The sequence below is a fragment of the Myotis lucifugus genome, unplaced genomic scaffold, assembly GCF_000147115.1.
Source record: "Myotis lucifugus unplaced genomic scaffold, Myoluc2.0 scaffold_30, whole genome shotgun sequence".
NCBI lineage: Eukaryota > Metazoa > Chordata > Mammalia > Chiroptera > Vespertilionidae > Myotis > Myotis lucifugus.
In genome coordinates, this window is record NW_005871078.1 from 4,518,318 (window position 1) to 4,540,108 (window position 21,791).

Sequence of the window (21,791 nt, forward strand, 5' to 3'; positions counted from 1 at the left end):
TGACTCTATTAACTGTTACTTTTTTTCTGTAGACATGTCTCCAAGCTTTACCTTTTTGGCAGGGACCATTGGGCCACTGGGTACTGGTTCTGGTCAGCCTCCAAGCTGGGCCTGCATTTCCATCCTGTGTTGGCAGTGCTCATTCCTGCCTACTGCCCAAAATGTGTCTTTCTTCATCCTGTAGCACCCATCTTTACCATCTCCTGAGACACACCTGATATCTGCCTTTCAGTTCCTGAAGATTCTCCTCCTGCTCCGAGCCTGCTTTTCTTTCATTTCCTCGGCACTGGCCTACAATGAAGGCTGATCCCCTGCTCTGGTTATTGTGCTGTTTCCTCTCTTCCACGCTGTTATTCTAAGGCCTTACCTAAGCTTGATCTCTCCATTGGACAAATGGCTTCACTAGTGGTACTATTTCGTACAAGACTGATGCGGTCATTTCCACTCCTCCCAGTGACTGAAGCAGCATTAAATATCTTCCTTCTAGTTCTCGAGTTAGGACCATTCTTTGTTTTTTGTTAATCCTCACCTGAGGATGTTTTTTTCCATTGAGTTTTAGAGAGAGTGGAAGGGAGGGGGAGAGACTGAGAGAGAGAGAGAAACATCGATGTGAGAGAGACACATGGATTGGCCCCCAGACCAGGTACCTGCCCTCGACCAGAATCAAACCCAGGACCTTTCAGTCTGGGAGCCAATGCGCTAACCACTGAGAAAACCGGCTAGGGCAAGACCATTCTTTAAGCCATTTAGCGAACAGAGATCAATCAGTGATCAAATCTTTCTTGGTGTAGGTGAGCAGCTTGTTCCACTTTCCCAACTTTGCTTTGATGGTTCTTTAATTAGGGGTGCCCCACTCCTGAGGAGTAATCCTGTAGAGTCTCAGCACTGTAATTTACAACATAAACATGATTTACACATGGGATAAGCATAAATGAGCTTTGGATTTAAATTGGATTCCTTGGTTTGGAATGTAAGCTGCTATTTCTTAAGAAGAGTGTGTCCTTGGGAAAGTTACCTAACATCTCTGAGCTTTAATTCATCTGTAAGAATGAGGTCATACCTGCTAGTTTCAAAGAGTTATTATGGGGCTCAAATAAAAGCGCGGGATGTAAAAGTTCTTAAATTCAAAAGGACTGTAAGGATCTGACATGTGATCAGTACTTACGTCCAAGTTCGCACATTCTGCTTTTATTTACTAAATCCTGCTCCAATTCATACTTCTATCAAAAGTTGGTCTTAGGAAGACATTTATTCACAGCTTCTTAACACAAATTTATATATTGTCACTTGGAAATGTATATATTTCAAGTCCTATCATTCTAATTGTAAAATAATACCACTTATCTTTTAATAACTTACATGTCATATTATTTTTTGTGAAATAATAATAGTCACTAATTAATCAACTCTTATTTTGGTGGGATTTATATTTTTTGTAGAAAATTTTGAAAATATAAGACAGTATAAACAAAATTAAAACCACAGTCCTACCATTTCTATAACGAAGGTTAACATTTGGTGTATCTCTTCAATATTTTTTCAACATATATATATATATATATATATATATATATATATATTGCTTTGCTATCTATTCTTTGAAATTTGACTAGCTATTATGAGCATTTGAAAAATGTTACTGTTTTTCTAACATGATTCTTGCACCGTTTTGTATAGTACTCTCTTCTGTTTTTAATTGATTTAACGAATCCTCTATGTTAGATGATTATATTGTTAGCAACTTTTTGATAAAATAGTTATTATTTGTTAAATGCATTATCAGTCAGGTGAGTTTTAAATTCATTGTATCATTGATCCTCACAATAATTCTAGGGAAGTATATATTTTTCATCTCCATTTTACAGAGGAAACAGTGGAGGCTTTTAGAGATGAATGGTCCAAGATTTAGTGAATAACAGAGCTGAGAGGCAAGCCCTCAGCCAGCTCCTTCCCAGGGAAGTCTGGGTACTTCCTTTCATGCCTCACTGCTTAGTCTCCTGTTAAATGAAATGCAGGCAGCAACTAGTGGATGAGTGGGTGAGTGTGAAGGGAAAGAGGCTCTCTCTTTCCAGCCCATAAAAAAGAAATCAGGCCCTGCTAATGTAGCATGGGATTTGTGGAGATGAGCCCTAAAGGTTTTAGCCTTAATCAGCACCAAGATTGAAGAAGCATTGACTATGCCCCTACCAAATGCAAACTTCCTATGTAATAAAAGCCTAATATGCTAAGTGTCTGGTCATCCAATCGTTCGTTCAACCAATCAAAGCGTAATATGCTAATGATATGCTAAGGCCACTCAACCACTCGCTATGACATGCACTGACCACCAAGGGGCAGACAGCCAAACTGTCGACCAGTTGCTATGACATGAACTGACCACTAGGGTGTAGATGCTCCAACTGGTAGGTTAGCTTGCTTCTGGGTTTTGGCCGATCAGGACTGAGCGAGACAGGCCGGACATGCCCTGGAGCCCTCTCTCGATCTCTCCCTGGCTGGCCAACCGTCTGCATCCCTCCCCGGCCCCGATCGTGCACCAGTGGGGTCCCTCAGCTTGGCCTGCACCCTCTCGCAATCCAGGCTGAGGGTCCCCTTCTCCCCGCCCCCCAAGTGCATGAATTTCATGCACCGAGCCTCTAGTTTAAAATAAAAACACAAGTTGTCTGACTATTATATAAATCAGCCAATCAAAATACAGATCATTATTGACAGTTCATTTATTATATTTTCACTTATCTGAAATATTCATCATTATGCACCCAAGCTTTGTGATAGATATTGAAAATACAGAAAAGTATAAATTTTGACTTTGAGTTAAGCTGAGTGTTTATACTTTGGTTGCCTTCTTTTTTTGTATTTTCTTGTCAATCCTTACCTGAGGATATTCTGTTCATTGATTTTTAGAAAGATTGTTTAGAGAGAGTGGAAGGTGAGGGAGAGAGAAAGAGAGGAAACATTGATGTGAGAAAGACACATTGATTGGTTGACTCCCACACATGCCCCAACTGAGGCTGGGAGATTGAACCTGCAACCCAGGTATGTGCCATTGACTGGAAATCAAACCCACGACCTTTTGATGTGCAAGTCGATGCTCTAACCACTTAGCATACCAGTCAGGGCTTCAGTTGCCTTCTTATTTTAAAAGTGACATTATTATATTTATGATTTTAAAATAATTTTGAAGAGACTTAACCTATAAGTTTGTACATAGCTATTTAACCAGTTGAAAATATTATATTTTTCCGCTCACATATGACACCAGATATATAATTAAACAATTTCATTAAAAATTAGTAGGACACTAACTTGAAGCATATATTCATTGATTTCTATACACTCTGTCTCTAGCTGGTTTCAACAGTGTCATGAATAATTTCGATAGGTAATGAAAAAAACACTGAGCTGACTATGCCTTTGAGAGCTTTAATAGTTGCAAATAATCTAGCATTTTTCTCTGAAATATTTGTACTTATGGCAAAAGTGCTTAGTATTACAGTTTTGAGGTAGAGTGTAGTAAGTAGCATTTTCTTTTTACAGCCCTGTCTCAGTCACCTTTGCCAATTGTCCTTGGAAATCTATTATATTGAAGTAGAGAACTGTGTTCTTGATGGTTTCTATCAAATCAAAATAAAGGGACTGGCCTGGAGGACTCTCTGAATCTCTTTTAGTCTTAAATCCAGGATCATTCTGTAGTTTTGCCTATTACTGACAGGACATTCATTATTCTCCTGTCATTAGTAGAATGACTTGAGCAAACAAAAGAATTCTTTCAATTATCAGACTCAGGTTTCCTTGGAGATATCATCTTTTCCCATGACATATTCAGGAGCCAGATGTCTCTCAGACAGTTAGGGGCAACTTTGACTAACCGTTCTTTGCAAAGATTTGGGAATGCTATTATAGCTTGATGAATGAGGAACTGAAAGGTTGGGAACCATGCTGCTTGCGTAGGTTAAGTTTAAACGATGGCTTTGCAAAGCAAGGATAACTAATGCCTAGTGGCCAGAATGCAAGCAATCTAATTGCTCTTGGCACTTTTGAGCATGAAGAGTGTGATTTCAAATTTGTAATCTTACAGCCAGGGAATTAAAAAATATCCTACACATTAATGTTTGTGGACACATTTATTTAAAAACAAAACCTACCTTGTAGCAATGTTGAAAGACATTTTGGAAATATTTTTTTAGCATGCATACAACTCATTTAAGATGCCTATGTATTCCTGCTGTAGTCAACTTCGTGGAGGCAGAAAGTAGAATGGTGGCTGCCAGGGACTGGGAAGACAGGGGAATGAGGGGTTCGTGCTGCATGGGTACAGAGTTTCAGTTGGAGAAGATGAAGTTCTGGAGATAGATACTGACAGTGGTTGCAACAACAGTGTTAATATACTTGGTGGTGCAGAACTGGTTAGGGTGGAAAATTTTATGTGATGTATTTTTCCCACAATAAAAAATGTTTCCTATTTAAATATGTTTTTATTCACTAGGGCAAAATTGTTAGAAAGTGAAGCGGTAAATGAGAACCTTCGGAAGAACTTGACAAGAGCCACAGCAAGATCACCGTATTTCAGTGGACCATCATCTTTCTCTCCTGCTATACTCTCCTCAGACAAGGAGACCATTGAAATTATAGACCTAGCTAAGAAAGATTTAGAGAAGCTGAAAAGGAAAGAAAAGAAGAAGAAAAAAAGGTAGTGTTTTAAAATCACTGGTCTATGAATCCCTATTTTTTATTTATTTTTTTACTTTCCAGGATATTTTAATTTGTGATTACAGTGAGTATACATAGTCTCATAAGTATATTAGTAAATAAAGTGCCATTTAAAGTAGCTGACAGTTATAATTATGCTTCTAATAGTTTATCTCTGCTTGTATGTAAAAAAGTTAAATTATGATATTATGGTAATGAATTTTATTTAGACTACGACAAGGTAAAGTTACTATTAGAGACTATTTTATTATTTCTTCAGATAGCTGCTTTTGCATTCCATTCATCTTTCTTTTCTGCAAAGCTTGCTGTACCATTATGACTCAGTGTTTTCATTTTTCTCCCCATTTTCTAATGCGATTAAATAGTCTCATGGATACATTGTAGTTCCTGTCTAGATTAGTTTAACTAAAGGCTAAACTCATCCATCAGGCTGTCACTTAATATTATTTGGTTTCTTAAATATTTTCTGTCGGGCTTCCAATTTGATTATGTGACAGTTATTTATTACCTAAATCTTCCAATAAGGAATTATTTACCTTTCACCACTGTTCTAGGTTTCCTTTTCCTTGCATCCTGATAATATTCCCTTCTGAAATCAACTGGGTGCAAAGAAGAGGAGAAAAATAAAAATTTGACCATTGGTAGTGTGTGAGTGGTTAAATACTCATAAATTCTTGGCATGTTTGCATATGGATTCTATGGTGCAGTCAAATATATTTTGAACTTGCCAGTCAAAATAATTTTAAGCATTTTTGGCTAGATATTCAAAAGGAAGTACAGCTATCTTGTTTATCAAATGTTTGTTACAGGGGATGCACTTTGTAGAATTGTTATTGACATGTAGTCTACCTACTGCTTTGCTCAGTTTATTTAGAAATTTATTTAGGCAACCAGCATTTCTTCCATGAAAAAAAAACAGTTAGTCAAAGTTATTGGAGGTAAAATTCTTCATATTAATTCTGCTTGTGTCCTTGAGTTAAACAGGAATTATTAAAATAATTAAAGCAAGGAGTTACACATCTGTAGTTAGAAGGCATTGCAATTGAAGTTGCATTCTTAAGATACTGATGTCTTAGCAGGTGTTTTTCATGGAGGCTTATTATGGCAGCATTAAGAAATATATAATAATGCCCTAGCTGGTGTGGCTCAGTGGATAGATCACCAGCCTGCAGACAGAAGGGTCCCAGGTTCAATTCCAGTGAAGGGCACATGCCCTGACTGTGGCTCGTAACCCAGTAGGGCGTGTTCCGGAGGCAGCCAACCAATGATCTCTCTCATCATTGCTGTTTCTATCTCTCCCTCTCTCTTCCTCTCTGAAATCAAGTAAAAAATATATATATAATGACTCCCTCTTATGCAGAGCAATTAATAATGATCATAGAATTATAAAAAACACTGTGACCCAACAAAATGAGACTTATGCACATGCCTTACAATTTACTTATAAAATCTAATTCTGTTGTTGGTCACAATGTCAAAGGTTGTGACTTATTTTTAAAGGATGAGGTGGTTTGTGTTCATGAATAATAAATACAACCACGGGTACATTTCTCAAGGTTTTCTTCTGTTCTTTTGAGTTAAATTTAGAAATGTTACTGTATCACCTGTTGGATATAAATAAATGAAAAGAGACAGGGATCCCAATAGAAACATAGGCTTTTTTGACATTCTTGCAGTGTTCATAGATAATCCCAAATCAATACCTCTGATGCAGGTTATTTTTGTGACAATGCAGAGTTGTAAGCATTTTGACTGGTAAATAATATTAAAGGAAAAACATTTTATTATTAAGATTTGTCTCTGTTGCTTTACTATGGAACTTGTAACTACTTCAAGATAAAAATTATTTAATAACTTCAGTGATTCTTTTAGATATAATAACTATTAAGGTAAAAATAATAGCAGATTTAATACTAGGAAGAACTCACCAAACAACTGGATTTAAACATAAAAATACAAGTGGGGGGAAAAAAGTTATTTCCTAACAAAAGTGGTATGATATTTAAAAAAATTTTGAGGAGAAAAATAAGCCAGATAAATTGAGAGATATTATTTTAATCTGTGAAAAAAGTGGAAGATAGCTTAGAATTAGAACAACAAATTAATACTTACTAAAATTAATAACTCCTATAAGTGTTTTTCAAAATGCTTTATAAGCATTTTCACACACATGTTAGTGTGCCTTTGTAAAACAGAAACCTATATAATGTAGTGTGAACCCAGAAAAATTTTTCTTGTGTACCACAGACTGTATCACTGTAAAAGCCTTTGGAACCAGTTTATGAATTTCCTTTACCACAAATATAAATTTGTTAAACTTGATAGAATTTTTTTTTTTACCACACGATTCAAACGTTGTTGTACATTGTTGTGGATTAAAAAATGAAAACCAGTACTATTTTACTAGGTTTGATAAAGATTTTGTTCACCATAGATCCAAATAACTTTTAGCTGCATGTAATCTTCCTAATTTTAAAATTCAGGTAAGCTCTCATTTTAGCCAAAGGGTTTGCTACAGGTTAAAACAAGCAATAAACAAAGATTTCCAGAAACGTTGAGAAGGACATCAGGTTTACTGAAGTGACAGTCTTCCGTAGGAACTTGATGGAGGCGTTGATTGGATATGTTGATTTTGGTTGAGTTGTGTTACATGCCTCAGATTTATTTTACTTATCAGAGAGACATTACAAAATTTGGGTTCTGCCTCAATCTTACATATACAGTAAATTCAATTGAAAATTGTTAGGAACTGGACTAATTTTTCTCCAGAAAGTGTTGTAAATACATAGTGTCCAGGTTTCCCAACTCACACAAAATGATTTTACCCATTCTATAGTGTGGCAAAAGCAAGTCAGAGGGAATAGGAAAAGACAAGAAGGGAAAGAAACTTTCACCTTCATGGGGGTGTAGCCAACCTTTGGCTGGGGGTGGGGGTGGGGCGGGGGGCAGGGGCGGGGGTGCGGGGAATGTGGATTTCTGCCTTAGTTGTTTTTTCTTATTCCTGTCTACTGACTTTCTGTGTCCTGCTGCTTCCCCAATCCCTGCGTCCATTACACAGTCAGTTCTCATGTAAGTCTCCAAACGACTCCCAATTTAAAAATCATCTGCTTTCTTCTCATTTCTTTAAATTCATACTTGGGAGCGAAGCCATCTGACAAAAGGAATTCATGCCAGTGGAAATGACTTATAGCCAGTAAGTTTCTTTTCTAGGGATGTCTGTAATTTTGTAAGAGGAAACGTTAATCCAAACACTAGAATTTGGGGCAGCAACCCCATCAAGAAAAAAAAAAATCCAGTCATGTGGGAAAGAATTGTTTTATTACCACCTTTTGGCTGAGAGTTCCCAACCTGCCCGGGGCCCAACCTTTGGGTTCTCATAGCTGCTTTCTTCCCTCCCCACTGAATCCACGCTTTCTTTAGAAGCTCCATGTCTTTTAATTTACTTTGTTTTGTGCTGTTAGTTTTTGGTTTCAGTGGCTATGGGGCCTCTGACATTGTGTTGGTAGGAAGAGCAGCAACTGGGCCATTTTTTAGGTGAGCGGCATTTGTGTTCAAGGTTAGACATCCTACGTCCCGTTTTACACGCAAGTTTCACCCTCTTCGGCATCAGTCTTTGTCAAAGCTACAACCAATAGTTGATATGTGGCGTTTTAAGGATTGCTCTTCTACCTTTGTGTTGATCTGTAAAATAGGTGAAGATAGTAAGAAAATAAGGGCATATAAGAAAATAAGGGAGCTCTAGCTGGTTTGGCTCAGTGGATAGAGTGTTGGCCTGTAGACTCAAGCATCCTGGGTTCGATTCCAGTCAAGGGCACATGTCCGGGTTCGGGCTCGATCCCCAGTAGGGGTTGTACAGGAGGCAGCCAATCAATGATTCTCTCTCATCATTGATGTTTCTATCTCTCTCCCTCTCCCTTCCTCTCTAAAATCAATAAAAACATACTCTAAAAAAAAAGAAAAGAAAAGAAGGAAGAATAATTGAATAGACTATATTGCCTGCTTTTCAGTTACATAGACATTTTAGAATGGTTAACAAGATTTGTACCTGCCTCTCTGCCTGCCCCACCGTCCCCTCATACAGAAATATTGTAATGGACCTAAATAAAATAAAAGCGAAATTCCTTTAAGTTATGGAGAATTGTCAGATTACTAGTTTATTCTCTGACCCTCCATTGCCTTTTTGAACTGTTGATTGCAAAGCTTTTCTAAAAAGGCAATTGGGAAGGCATCTAAAGTTTAACTCCTTCTTAGCTCATTTCATCCGTAGATTTTAAATATAACTCTCTTGTGTAAGGCAAACAAAAATTCTTCATATTGAAAATAGAAAATTTGGTCTGTTTGCCAATGAACCCTATCTTTTGAGCCATTATAGCTCATTATCATCAGTATAAGCCTAGATTAGAAATGAAGTATTTTTGCATTTTTTATGTATATGGATAAAGAAAGTCTATGATTCACACATTTATCCCCATGTTTTTGGATATCTAGCTTTAAATGACTTGCACTGTAAAAGAACCAAAAACTTCATTTACTCATCAGACTGTATTATATTTGTATTTCGTGGTGTCAGGTTGAAATTCTAGAAACACAGATTTCTTAGGCGATGGCTTTCCTTTTCTATTTTAGCCATTATACTGGACCTTTGAACCCTGGTGACTATCACGCTGTTGATGTATTTTTCTCAGAAAGATTGCTAGTCTATTCTTGTAATAGCAGTAATATAAGTATATAAGAAAAACAATCACAGGCCAAAATCAAAAATCACATGTAAGCACCACGTATGTTACAAAATTAAAACAAGAACTGGCTTGATAATTCATATCTAAGACTCAGTCTCCTTATTGTAAAATATTGATGACTCTGGAAGATACTTTTGGAATTCTGGGCAGAAGGGGGATGTATCAAAGTTGCTATATGCTTCTGCAGAGCCTAGTACAGCTATCCTTTTGTCTACATGACAAATACTGGTATTCAGTACATTCCATTGAGTAAAGATGCCCAATTCTGCATATTCAATATTCTTTACATTTATTTCAAAGCCTTTAAGTACATACTTACAGTTTTTTTTATAGTTTTCTTATTAAAATATAATCTTACTAATGGAAAGTACTACATTTCCCATTTTATTGCCACCTTTGCATTAGGCGTCCTTTTGTAGTTAGTTTTTAATAATTAGTACAGTGAGATTATGAGATTTAATTTTAATTAATAAAATTAAAAATTTTCACTAATATCATAACAATCATATTCATTTGACCATAATACCATTTCATGTATAATTTTGAAATAGAATTTTTTTGGATGTAGTGATGTTCACATGTAGTATATTAAAATAGAAAACAAGTTTTAAAAGTAGTATTCTAGTGTGTAGTATTAATGGTAATTTCAGAATATGGTATAAAGGCATTACTTTTTGAAGTTTTTTAATGATGCCATATAAAGTTCTTCTGTAAAGATTTAAAAGGCAGAGGATATCATTGAAAGTAGGCCTTTGTGGGAAACTGAGAAAATGGATTCATTTCAGATTTAAAAGAGCAATGGCATCGAAACACTCCTACTATTTATATAAATTGAGACTTTACATTTTATTGCTAAATAATTTCAACTGATAGTCTATATAGTCTTCTTAGATATAATGCTGCTTGTTTTTCTACTTACTTTTTATTCTTACAAAATGTATTGCCTTTTTACTGTGTATTGTCCTTTGATGATATCTTTTAAAATTTATTTTAAAGTCTTCAAGCTCATGTTTCATTTTTACCTCCTTATCACTCTCGCTTTTTACTGTCTGGTTTGTCCTTCATTGGCTTGGCCTTCCAATACTGTGCCTCGTGATTTTGAAGGCTACAGAAACTTGAGGAAAGCAATCGAGAAGAAAGAAGGTTGGAATATTTCCCAGGTTTTTTTTTTTTTAAATTAAAATGTCATTTAAATTCTTAGTTGCTGTTCAAAAGGAAATGTGTTATAGAATTATAAATTGTTTCAGACTAGATTAGCTTGGTGCTTCTAAAAATGATGTTGATTTTGTAAAGTTAAAAATACCACATATATTTTTGAAAATACTTTTTAAGTATTTATATTAATTAAAATTCAGGCAATTTCATGTGATTTCAGAATAAACTATCATAATTATGAAGGAGACTTACTTTTTTAGGTTAAGAAATGATCCTCAAATCTCATTTGGCTTTCAGAATGTATCTTTTCAGAAACTTGTGAACAGACTGGGAATTATTATTTGGGTGGGAATTGTCATTTTGTTGCAGCCCATGCTAAGTCATGGGTGGGATCTCTTCCTTATTTGGTATAATCTTTGTTGAAAATATACTAAAATGTCAACAAAGCAAAAGGAAACGGTGGCCTTACAACAGATAAGATTTACAAAACATTTTTAAGGTTGAATTAAGAAAACATGTTTTAAAATGTTCAAAAATGTATTTGAAGTGAGCATCAAGGACAAGAAATCTCTGGTTTTTTTCCATTTGGAATTTGAGCAACATTTAGAAGTGCATTTCTCTATGTAATAAACACTTGAATTTTAGCTCATTCAGAATTATGGTTATTTAAACCAAGGTCAAGTCGTTTTTTACTTCTTAGAAGAATTTCTCTTCATAGATTTTTCTAAACAAATCTTCAGACTATACAGTAAAAATGATTAAGAAAATAAACTGGTTTTAATAATATTTACATATTTTAGAAGCACCACTCTAAAATGTCATCTCTTAAAATAAGCCTTTTGAGAACATTTGCTATTCAATAATGAGATGAATGAATATCTTACTTTAAACATGAGAGCTTAAAAATTATAATTCCTTGAAATTATTTGGTAATTTATGTTTCACCATTATATCCTATACATTATATAGTATTCTAATGTTTCTGTAATTCTATTCTATAATTCTGTAACTTATTTAAAGTATTCTAAAATGAGTCACACTAGAACTCACCTGATTAGTATATATATCTAGGACATTATGTTTATCATTGGAATTACACTAAGGGCTTAAAAATGTCAAATTTCTTCTATTTTTGAAAATAAGATGCATAGTTCTAGTAGTGCGTGGAAGCATTTTCCCACCTGAAAATATTTAAGCCCTTTAAATGTACTTAGTGGAGTGTTTGCTTCCAACTTTTATATCATCCAAAGAGGAGAGCAAAAGCAGAGTAGTTTGATGCTCTAGGACAGACCTTCTCGAACATGCACATGCATACAGATTACCTGGGGAGTGTGATGAAATGAAGGTTCTGGTTCTGTAGGACAGGTGGAGCTGAGATTCTGCATTTCTAAAGGCTCCTGGATGATGCTGATGCTTCCCCAACTGTGGACCGAACCTCGAGTGCAGGATCTAGAATACTGGCCTGGGAGACTCAACACCTGGTTTTGGTCGCCTTGAGTGGACTAGTTTACCCAGGCCACAATTCCTTCTTTGGTTGTCAATAAAAATGTTGACACTGGTTGTCAAATGTTAAAGGGGTTCAACCACATGAGCACTTGTGTTCCTTCTACTAGTAGCTCCAAGATTCTGATTCTATGTAAAATGCAGACTTAAAAATCTTTCATTGCTGTTGAGATAGTTATTTTACATATAATTTGCCCAGTTTATTGAGGAAAACTGGAATATTTGAAGTACATTATAAAGCATCAACTTGTATTTTAAAAGTGTAAGCCTTAAGCGATTTATAAGGGTAAATTAATAATGTAAAATTACAACGGATTTTTCTGCATCAGAATTGGCACAAACAGTGAATAATATGAGTTAACTTTATATTAAGTAAAAAGTAACATTTGTTAAACTGGATACAGAAGGAAGGGGGAGGGTGTGTTGGGTCAAGAGTTTGGAATAAAGTGGTTTTATGGCTATACCTGAGGAAAAGAGAATTTGGGTTAGAATTTGAAGTAATGAAGGAACCAACAATAACAATAATAACATAGGCTGCAACTGTTGTAGGTGAGGAAAGGAGACTGCATAGGTGAGAGAAAGGGGAATGCTGATGGGAAATATCTTTCCTAATACATTCTCCTTTTTTAGCCCTTAACTTTAGTCCTATCTCTCAAGTATAACACAACAGTGTTATGGTACTAACCTTTGAATGGAATGACTGGATGAGTTTTTTTCCAGATTTTCAGCTTGAACTGCATGGTGGTCCTACTATACACTGAGTGGCCAGATTATTATGACCACCTGACGTTTGCAGGCAAATTAGCTATAATTTTGCGCTGAAGTTGCTAGAGGGCCAGATCATTATAAATGTCTGAATAGCACAACATACCTAAGTATCATTGCTGATCAAGTTCACCCGATCATGTTGATGGCGTATCCCGATGAAGGTGGCTTCTTCCAACAAGACAATGCGCCATGCCATGGTGCTCATATTGTGCAGGAGTGGTTTCAAGAACATGAGGGAGACTTTACCTTGCTTAGGTGGCCCCCACAATCACCAGATCTCAATCCAATTGAGCAATTTGTGGGACGAAGTTAAAAGAGCCATCAGGCAGCTGGTTCCACAACCATCAAATCTCACAAAACTGGACAGTGCTATTCATCAGGCATGATGTCAGATTCCTCGCATCACCTTTCAACATCTCGTGGAGTCAATGCCAAGAAGAATTGCCACAGTATTGAAAGCAAAAGGTGGCCCAACGAAGTACTGATGGGCTGGTCATAATAATCTGGCCACTCAGTGTATATAGTAGAAGTGATGCAAGACAGGCATTCAGTATATTTCCCTTTCCCTCTCACAAAATGGATTTAACAACATTCATGGAACCCTGTTATAATTTACTTGGTTCCTTTCCAGTTAAGATTGTTTTATTAACATTGCTACTGCTCGTTTCTTCTCATTCTAGACATCTGTCTTCCATGCATCTCTATGCATCTTGCAGTTGCACTCTAACATAGTGTGTGTGACCCTTAGGCAGAGGTGCAAAATGGAGGTGTTCATGCACAGTCATAGGATTAATGTATTTAACACTTACTGCACATTTATTATGTATATCCTCTAGGTACTGGGAATATAATACTGAGCCAAACAGACATGATCCATGCCCTCACAAGGCTTACAGTCTAGTGGAGAAGAGAGAAATTAAAGAGATAATCCATAAATAAACATAAATTAAGAACTCTGAAAAATGCATACAAAGGAAAAGTATTTATAATTTCTCTTGTCTGAGTACAAAAATATCTGTGAGAATTGGGACTTAGAGTTAAAAATTAGAGTTTAATGATAATAACAAAACCTAAATAAGATTAAATTTTTAGTCTAGACTCTGAAAATAAATCCATGTATTAGGGCAACTATTTACTATAACAGAATATCTGAAAGAAATGCTAGCTGTTATAAAGTTATTCTGATAGAGTTTTTAAGCTCAGGCTAGGGGATATTTTATTTGGATAATATTGCCTTATTCGAGTATTCTTTTTATTCTTAATATTTTGAAAATGTTACTGTTGTACAAGAGGAAATTTTTCACATGTAGATTCACATAAAGTTCACTTTCTTAATATTACTTAGCTTGATTAAGTAATCAAGTCTAGTGTGCAGAAGTGTAATATCTGTGCATAATTGATTTTGATTGCTAAAACCCTAAAAGGGTGAAGTGATTTAAGTGTGCAAAAACTTTTCCCCCTCTAGAGTCTCTCTTTTTCTCAGGGCTACCAGGGCTGACCTAGTTTAGTTATAACCATTAACTGACAGGAGTGTGTAGTTAAGTGTGTAGTTAGTACTCAATGACTGAAGAGAAGGCTTCTATTTGTATGGCGCATCTTGTGGCAGACCCTGAAACTTTATGTTCACTCAGAGGTCAGGCTGGCCTTCAGACAATTTTGATGTGATAATCTGGGAGATTATCAGAAACAGACCTGTGCTGTAGGTATGGCCTTGGAAAAAAAAGCATCACGTGCTGTGTTATGGGAGGAGACCTGAACGCTGATGGGTGCAGCCAGTGTAGACAAATTTACTGTGGGCAGATTTATTCTGGATCTTCAAATTTATTCTTAAATGTATTAGATAAAAATGCATTTTTTGTATCTTTATATTTAGATGAGGAAAGTTGTATATGTTAAGGTGAGAGAACAAAAATATTTTTTATTTCCTTTTAATTTAAATCGCCTACCTTCTAGTTAAGTGGCTGTTCCTGTGACTGGTTCTTAGCTGTTTCATCCGTTCTCGTGCTCCCAGGGTATGATCTGTTCCTCAGTGTTTCGGGAAAATAAGTTTCTCCTTCATTAATATTAATCACTGTACTATGGGTTGAATGGCAATTTCTATTTTCCTCTGAAGCATCAGACATGATAACTTTGGTCAATAAAATGATCAGTTCTTCTAGTATGTTTTCCCAAATAATTGATGAGTTTTAAAAATCTGAAAGAAAAAAGTGAACCATTTTTCTCTCTACTTTAATACCATACCCTTTTGTTCCTTTTTCCAAAAGTGTGGCTGGTAAAGAGGATAATGCAGACACCGACCAAGAGAAAAAAGAAGAAAAGGGTATTTCAGAAAGAGAAAACAATGAATTAGACATGGTAAGTATGGGAAAATGAACTTGTAAATGTTAGTCCCTGGATTAGGTTGTCCTTGGCTGCAATAACTATACTAACTTATGTGTGGAAAAGAGAGATGGTCATCGTGCATCCATTTTAAACTGTTTGTTTTTTTTAGAACCTCCTTTCTTTAGATACATGAACTATAAATATTGGTAACTCTCATTTTTGTGCCTTGTGAAAACATTGTGTGTGGGGAGATAGAATACCATGAACAATGAAGTACTCTTTGATTTAACACAAAGTCGTTACATAAATAACCTTAAAATCGTGCAATGATTTTTGAACTGATGAAAAGTGAAATTTTTGTACTTTTGCGCTTTATACTCCAGTAGTCTCTCTTAATGAGGTAATCAGTTTGCTTTGCCATATTGTGGTCACAAACCACATTTTAGGAAGAAAATCAAGAAGTGAGTGATCATGAGGATGAGGAAGAGGAGGAGGAGGAGGAAGAGGATGACATCGAAGGGGGTGAAAGCTCTGATGAATCAGATTCTGAGTCAGATGAAAAAGGTACTTGCCTCTTGGTACAAGGACAAAAATTCATTTGGGAACTTGATTAAAACATGACAAAAAGTTAATTTTCTCAACTTCATTCTTGATGAAACAGCTTTTATGACTGTTGACCTATGTATGCCCCTTATGGCTCATGCTTCTTCCCTTATTTGGTTTAGTCATTGTGCGATTTCCATTCTTATTTAGTACAAATATATCTGTTGTCCCTGATCAGTGTGAACACTTTTTATCTTGTTCACCTGTTCTAGTTTTATCTAGAACCTGTTTTTTATAACTGCTAAGTGGATACCTGGGTATCATGGTTTTCACACTCTTGCTTGAAAGATAGAATTATGATACATTAATCTATCCCAGCATTTTTATTTTCTTCTTTTATAAATAGCCAATTATCAAGCAGACTTAGCAAACATTACTTGTGAAATTGCAATCAAGCAAAAGCTGATTGATGAACTAGAAAATAGCCAGAAAAGATTGCAGACACTGAAAAAGCAATATGAAGAGAAGCTAATGATGTTACAACATAAAATTCGGGACACTCAGCTTGAAAGAGACCAGGTGCTTCAAAACTTAGGTAAGAATTAAATCTAATTCAAATTAAAGTTCAAACTAAGTCATCAAAATGGATTTTTATCATCTCTTCCTTTAGAAAAGAAAATTATATTAGAAGCCACATAAAATATCCATGTTTCCCATAAGTTAAATATTTTTTATTTTGTTTATTTCCCTTTGGTACTTGTCTAGGCTACTTAATTATTTTGTCTGACATTGTGGTTAATTGTTTTAATGTCTTTGATTTATTCTGGAAACATTTCTAAATTAAAAAGACTTCAATAATTGTTAAACAAGTTAAGAGTAGATAATAAAAGAGAAAGTGATTCAAAGACACCCTGGTTGAGTTTGGGAGGATGTTCTTTACTAAGGTCATGAGTTGTAAATCTGTGGAATAAAAATCTGTGACTCACAGATTCAGATATCCTTTGATCATTTAGGCTCAGTGGAATCTTACTCAGAAGAAAAGGCCAAAAAAGTTAGATCTGAATATGAAAAGAAACTCCAAGCCATGAATAAAGAATTGCAGAGACTTCAGACAGCCCAGAAAGAGCATGCAAGGTTGCTTAAAAACCAGTCTCAATATGAAAAGCAATTGAAGAAATTGCAGCAGGATGTGATGGAAATGAAAAAAACAAAGGTATTGATTATATTTTCCATTAAAGTCTGATGTTGAAGATGCTTGTGTCATTTGAGACAGAAATATGATTGTGGTTCTTTCCATATTCAATAAAAGTTAACTATGTCTTCCAAATGATGCACTTCTTTGGGCAATTAGAGGTTGTTTCCTGTTGTCATCCATTATCAAAGCCTTTCTTCAGAGTCGCTGAAAAGCATGTGGTAACAAGGCTTCTGAGACCTTGATGGATATTTCTCATCTTAAAACCCTTACACAAGGTTAACAAGAATATAAAATATAAAATATTTCAAACATTCAAAAAAGCATAGATAATAACACAATGAACACTATATCCACTATCCTACTCTAAGATATTAAACATTAGATATTTACACAAAGCTTCCTTTATATTAAGTTCCTGATCATATTCTTTCCCTGAGAGGTAACAACTATCTTGAATTTTATGTGTGTCATTCCCATGCATAGAAAAGTACAAATTGTCTTCCCTGACTGAAAAGAATATTTGAATCATGATCTGTTACCTGTTTTAATTGTGGGATCAGTTATTAACATTTGGCATAACAATTAATGTTGTTTCCTTAAAATAGCAAATGTGGAAATGATTTAGGAAGTAGGTTATTATTTTGTGTATTTGCTGATGACAACAACAGTAGCTAAAATTATTGGGTTCTTTTTATATGCCAGACACTGTTATAAACACTGCACAGATATTAACTCATGGAATTGTCTTAACGGTTCAGTGCCACAGAACTATTATCTCTATTTTGTATGTGAGAAAACCAAAACCTAAAGAGGTTAAGTAAATGGCTCAAGGTGACACAGCTCCTAGTAATAAGTACCAAAAATTCATTCATATAGAAACTGAACACTGAATATAAAAAGCATAGAGCACTAAGCAGTTTGATATAAACATATTACCAATGTATTAGAAATAGAAATGTATTTCACTAAAGTAAGAATTGACCATTTGAAATGCAGCAAAACTCCACATTTCCATGTTAAATTTCTGAATTCTCAGTAATTTATTCCACACATGTGGTTTATTTAGTGAATGTTGTGATAGGGTAACTCCAATAGATATATCTACCTTTTTTTTTTTAGGTTCGCCTAATGAAACAAATGAAAGAGGAACAAGAAAAAGCCAGATTGACAGAGTCTAGAAGAAACAGAGAGATTGCTCAATTGAAAAAAGATCAACGTAAAAGAGATGTGAGTGACTTCCTTATGTATGAACGTTGTGCATGGGACAAAATTGTTTAATAAATGGAAGAAAAGTTTTTGATAATTATAACTATTAAAGACAGGCTAAGGACAATAAACACTACTTATATTTGATGTTTATTATATAGTATGTGGATTATACTTGTTTAATATTAAAGTTTGTGAAAAATACTATAATATCATAAATTTTATTGAAGGCTTATTTCCTACATGATGAGATGGAAGAAAATATCAAAGAACAGCTGGTGATCTCTAGGGAGATCAGGGAACTATTATATAAGAGAGCAATTTTAGGATGGTTCTAAAGATAGTTTCATCACTACAGATTCTTAGAAAAGTTCTTGGAATAACAACCAGGTTTTACCAGAAAAGGCTCTATTAAGATATACAAAAATGTTCATATTCTTCGACTCAAGAATTTTACTTCCATGTACAAAGACTAAGAAAATATTCTAAAATAAAAAAATTGCTGTATGTTAACATCTTCACTTTAAGGATATTTATAATAGTGAAAAAGCTAAAAACAACCAAAATGCTGACAGTAGGAGGAATATATAAGTAAATTATAGCTCATCTAATTTAATAGGTTATTATTCATCCATTAATAATTAGGGTTTGGAAACCACATAGTAAAATGAAAAATGACTATGATTAAGTGTAAAATAACATTTCATATATGCGTGCCTGATTCAAATCAAGGAAAATTTTGAAGGATATATCCCAACATGCTAACTGGAGTTGTATTAGGGTTATAAGTTATAGTTGATTGGGTTTTTCTTCTTTCCAAATTTTTTAGCAATATAGTTATTTCATTTATGAATTTTTTTCCTTAAAACAAGAGGTTATCACCTTCTTTTCCCTATTGTTGGTTAGTTTCAGCCTTTGGTCCTTTTTTCTCTCTCAACATTTTCTAAATCTTCCCTGGAGAAAACTGAGCATACAGCATATCTCAGAAAATAGAAATCTACTTTGGGAGATAAAAGGAAATTTAAGGAGGTAGAAAAGACAGAGTAATGAGGTTGAAAAGTAGATATTTTAGCCAGATGATTCCCATAATTATAGCTTTTTTATTTCATTTATTTCTTTTTTTCTAACATATCAATGGATTTTAATAATCAGTATACTTTGTCACTTTCAATTCCTGGGCATTTTAGAACTTGTTTATACTATTATTTTATTCCTAAAATCTAGTAGAAGGGCATGCTCATATTTTGCCTATTCTTTGTTTCCCTATCTGGTACTTTTTAAAAAAAATGAGTTAAATTCACTCTTTTAAACTGTATAATTCAAGTTTTAAATATATTCACAAAATTGTGCAACAATCATTACCATCTAATTCCAGAACATTTTTTCACTTCAAAAAGAAACTTATACCTATTAGCAGTCACTCTCCATTCTACCCTCTCCCTGGCCCCTGATAACCACTGATCCACTTTATTATCCTGATGGATTTGTCTATTTAGGACATTTCATCTAAATGGAATAATGCAATAGGTAGCCTTTTGTTTCTGGCTTTCATTTAGCATGATGCTTTCAAGGTTCATTCCTGGTAAGCATGTATTAGTAGTTCATTTCTTTTCATGGCTGTATATATAGAGCACATTTTGTTTACCCATTCCTCAACTGACAGAACTTTGTTTTATTTACACTTTTTGTCTATTTTGTTTTTCATGAAAACTTTTGGACAGGAACACTTGCCTTACAATATTTGCTACTTATTTCTTTATTACCAATTCATATTAGGTATAGAGAGATCAGTATTGAACAATTAACTCTTGGGAATATTATCTGACACATATGATCATAAATGATATACTATCTATGTATATGAAAGCCCAGCAACTAGAACGGTCGAACGACCAGAACGACCGGTGGCTATGATGCGCACTGCGGCAGCCAACCAGCTTGATCCCTGATTGGCCTCCCACCCTGATCAGGGGCGGGCTGGCCGGCCAACCACCCACTGCCACTCCCCCCTGCTGGCCCAGCCTGATGGGTCCCCATCAGGGCAGCCTGGCCAGACCCCACCTGTGCACGAATTTGTGCACTGAGCCTCTAGTTCTATTATAAAGATGTGAGGCTGGCTAATCACATACAAAACTAACACTCAGACATCATTTCCCTTTTTTATTGTTGCTTTGTGTATATATTGACCCCCTTTCTAAATTCTTTCTTGTCATATTGATCTCTGTACCTTTAGAGAATCAAGTACATTTGTACACTACGCAAAAAATATGAATGAGCTTGGAATTTGACTTTTAATAGGAAGAATTGTAATGTAATAACAAGTTTCAAACTATATGTAAATTTTAACTTTTGGTAATTTATTCATTTTAAAAAGATTTATTAACTTTGCTTCTATGTCAATCATTATTATAGTCAATAAAATATGCCTGGGATAAGATAGAATCCTTTTCTCTAAAAATTCTCATCTGATGGCATAGGAATATGCCTAGCATGAGATGAATGACCTGTTTAAATTTGGGATCCAAAACATGAAGAGTTATTTTTTATATCACAAAATTTAAGTCCTAGAAGGAATGTTTTTGATCAAGTTTAATTCCTAAGCTTTGCCCAAGATCATAGAGTTGAATAAATGACAGAACCAGAATAAGGATCTATTGTTTTTTAATCCAAAATTCTTCCCTAAATTATAGTCCTGTGAAATGGCTTAAAGTAATCCATAATTAATTGTCTTTGTTGTATAGAGCCGTGGTTGGCAAACTGCGGCTCAACATGCGGCTCTTTGGCCCCTTGAGTGTGGCTCTTCCTAAGCCTTAGGAGTACCCTAATTAAGTTCATAACTATGTATCTACCTATATAGTTTAAATTTAAAAAATCTGGCTCTCAAAAGAAATTTCAATCATTGTATTGTTGATATTTAGCTCTGTTGACTAATGAGTTTGCCGACCACTGGTATAGAGTATCTAGAAACAAATTGATAGGCAATAATAACATGTTTCATTGTCCATTTACTTTAAACAACATTTTTTAAAGTTATTATAAGGTGCTAATCCAATTAATTTATATTCTCCCCACATTTAAAACAGAGTTTGGAATTACTGTATATATTGTAAGGTACATCTATTTAAACTGGTCTAAACTGTGTTTCTTCTTGTGTGTGCCTCAGCCAGCAAAACAAAATGTCTAACAAAAAGGAAACGAGAATATTTGTGAAGCATTTAGAAAAGTACTGTATATAGTAAGCACTATTTGAGTGTTTGTTAACTACAAGTATATGTCACAGAGATAGCCTTTCAGAGAGAGATGGCCATATCAATATGCATTTGCGTTTATTGGAATAAAATGCCTATAAATGCAATAATGGATGCAAGGTTGTTGTTTGCTCAGATTTTGCTAAGAACTCTTACAGTTCCCAGCAGGATAGGGAATATATTAATGTAGGATGAGGAAGTATTGTATTTCTCAGTTTACTATTTTAACTTATTCAATATTCTTTTATAGCATCAACTTAGACTTCTGGAAGCCCAAAAAAGAAACCAAGAAGTGGTTCTTCGCCGCAAAACTGAAGAGGCAAGTTGGCCATTTGGAGGAAACATTCTGGCTTTGAGATAAATGATGTATTTCTATCGACAAAGGGAATGAGTCAGTCTCTGTTG

General features: G+C 34.8%; 1 protein-coding gene across 1 annotated transcript in view; it reads left to right on the forward strand.

Annotated features, from left to right (window-relative positions):
• Positions 1-21,791, forward strand: part of KIF21A (kinesin family member 21A) — a 90,518-nt gene that overhangs the window by 35,414 nt on the left and 33,313 nt on the right. The window contains exons 11-17 of the mRNA XM_023752269.1: positions 4,484-4,687; positions 15,137-15,227; positions 15,641-15,758; positions 16,144-16,332; positions 16,751-16,950; positions 18,052-18,159; positions 21,637-21,705. Of these exons, the coding sequence (XP_023608037.1) occupies positions 4,484-4,687; positions 15,137-15,227; positions 15,641-15,758; positions 16,144-16,332; positions 16,751-16,950; positions 18,052-18,159; positions 21,637-21,705 (979 nt within the window). The remainder of the gene's footprint in view (positions 1-4,483; positions 4,688-15,136; positions 15,228-15,640; positions 15,759-16,143; positions 16,333-16,750; positions 16,951-18,051; positions 18,160-21,636; positions 21,706-21,791) is intronic.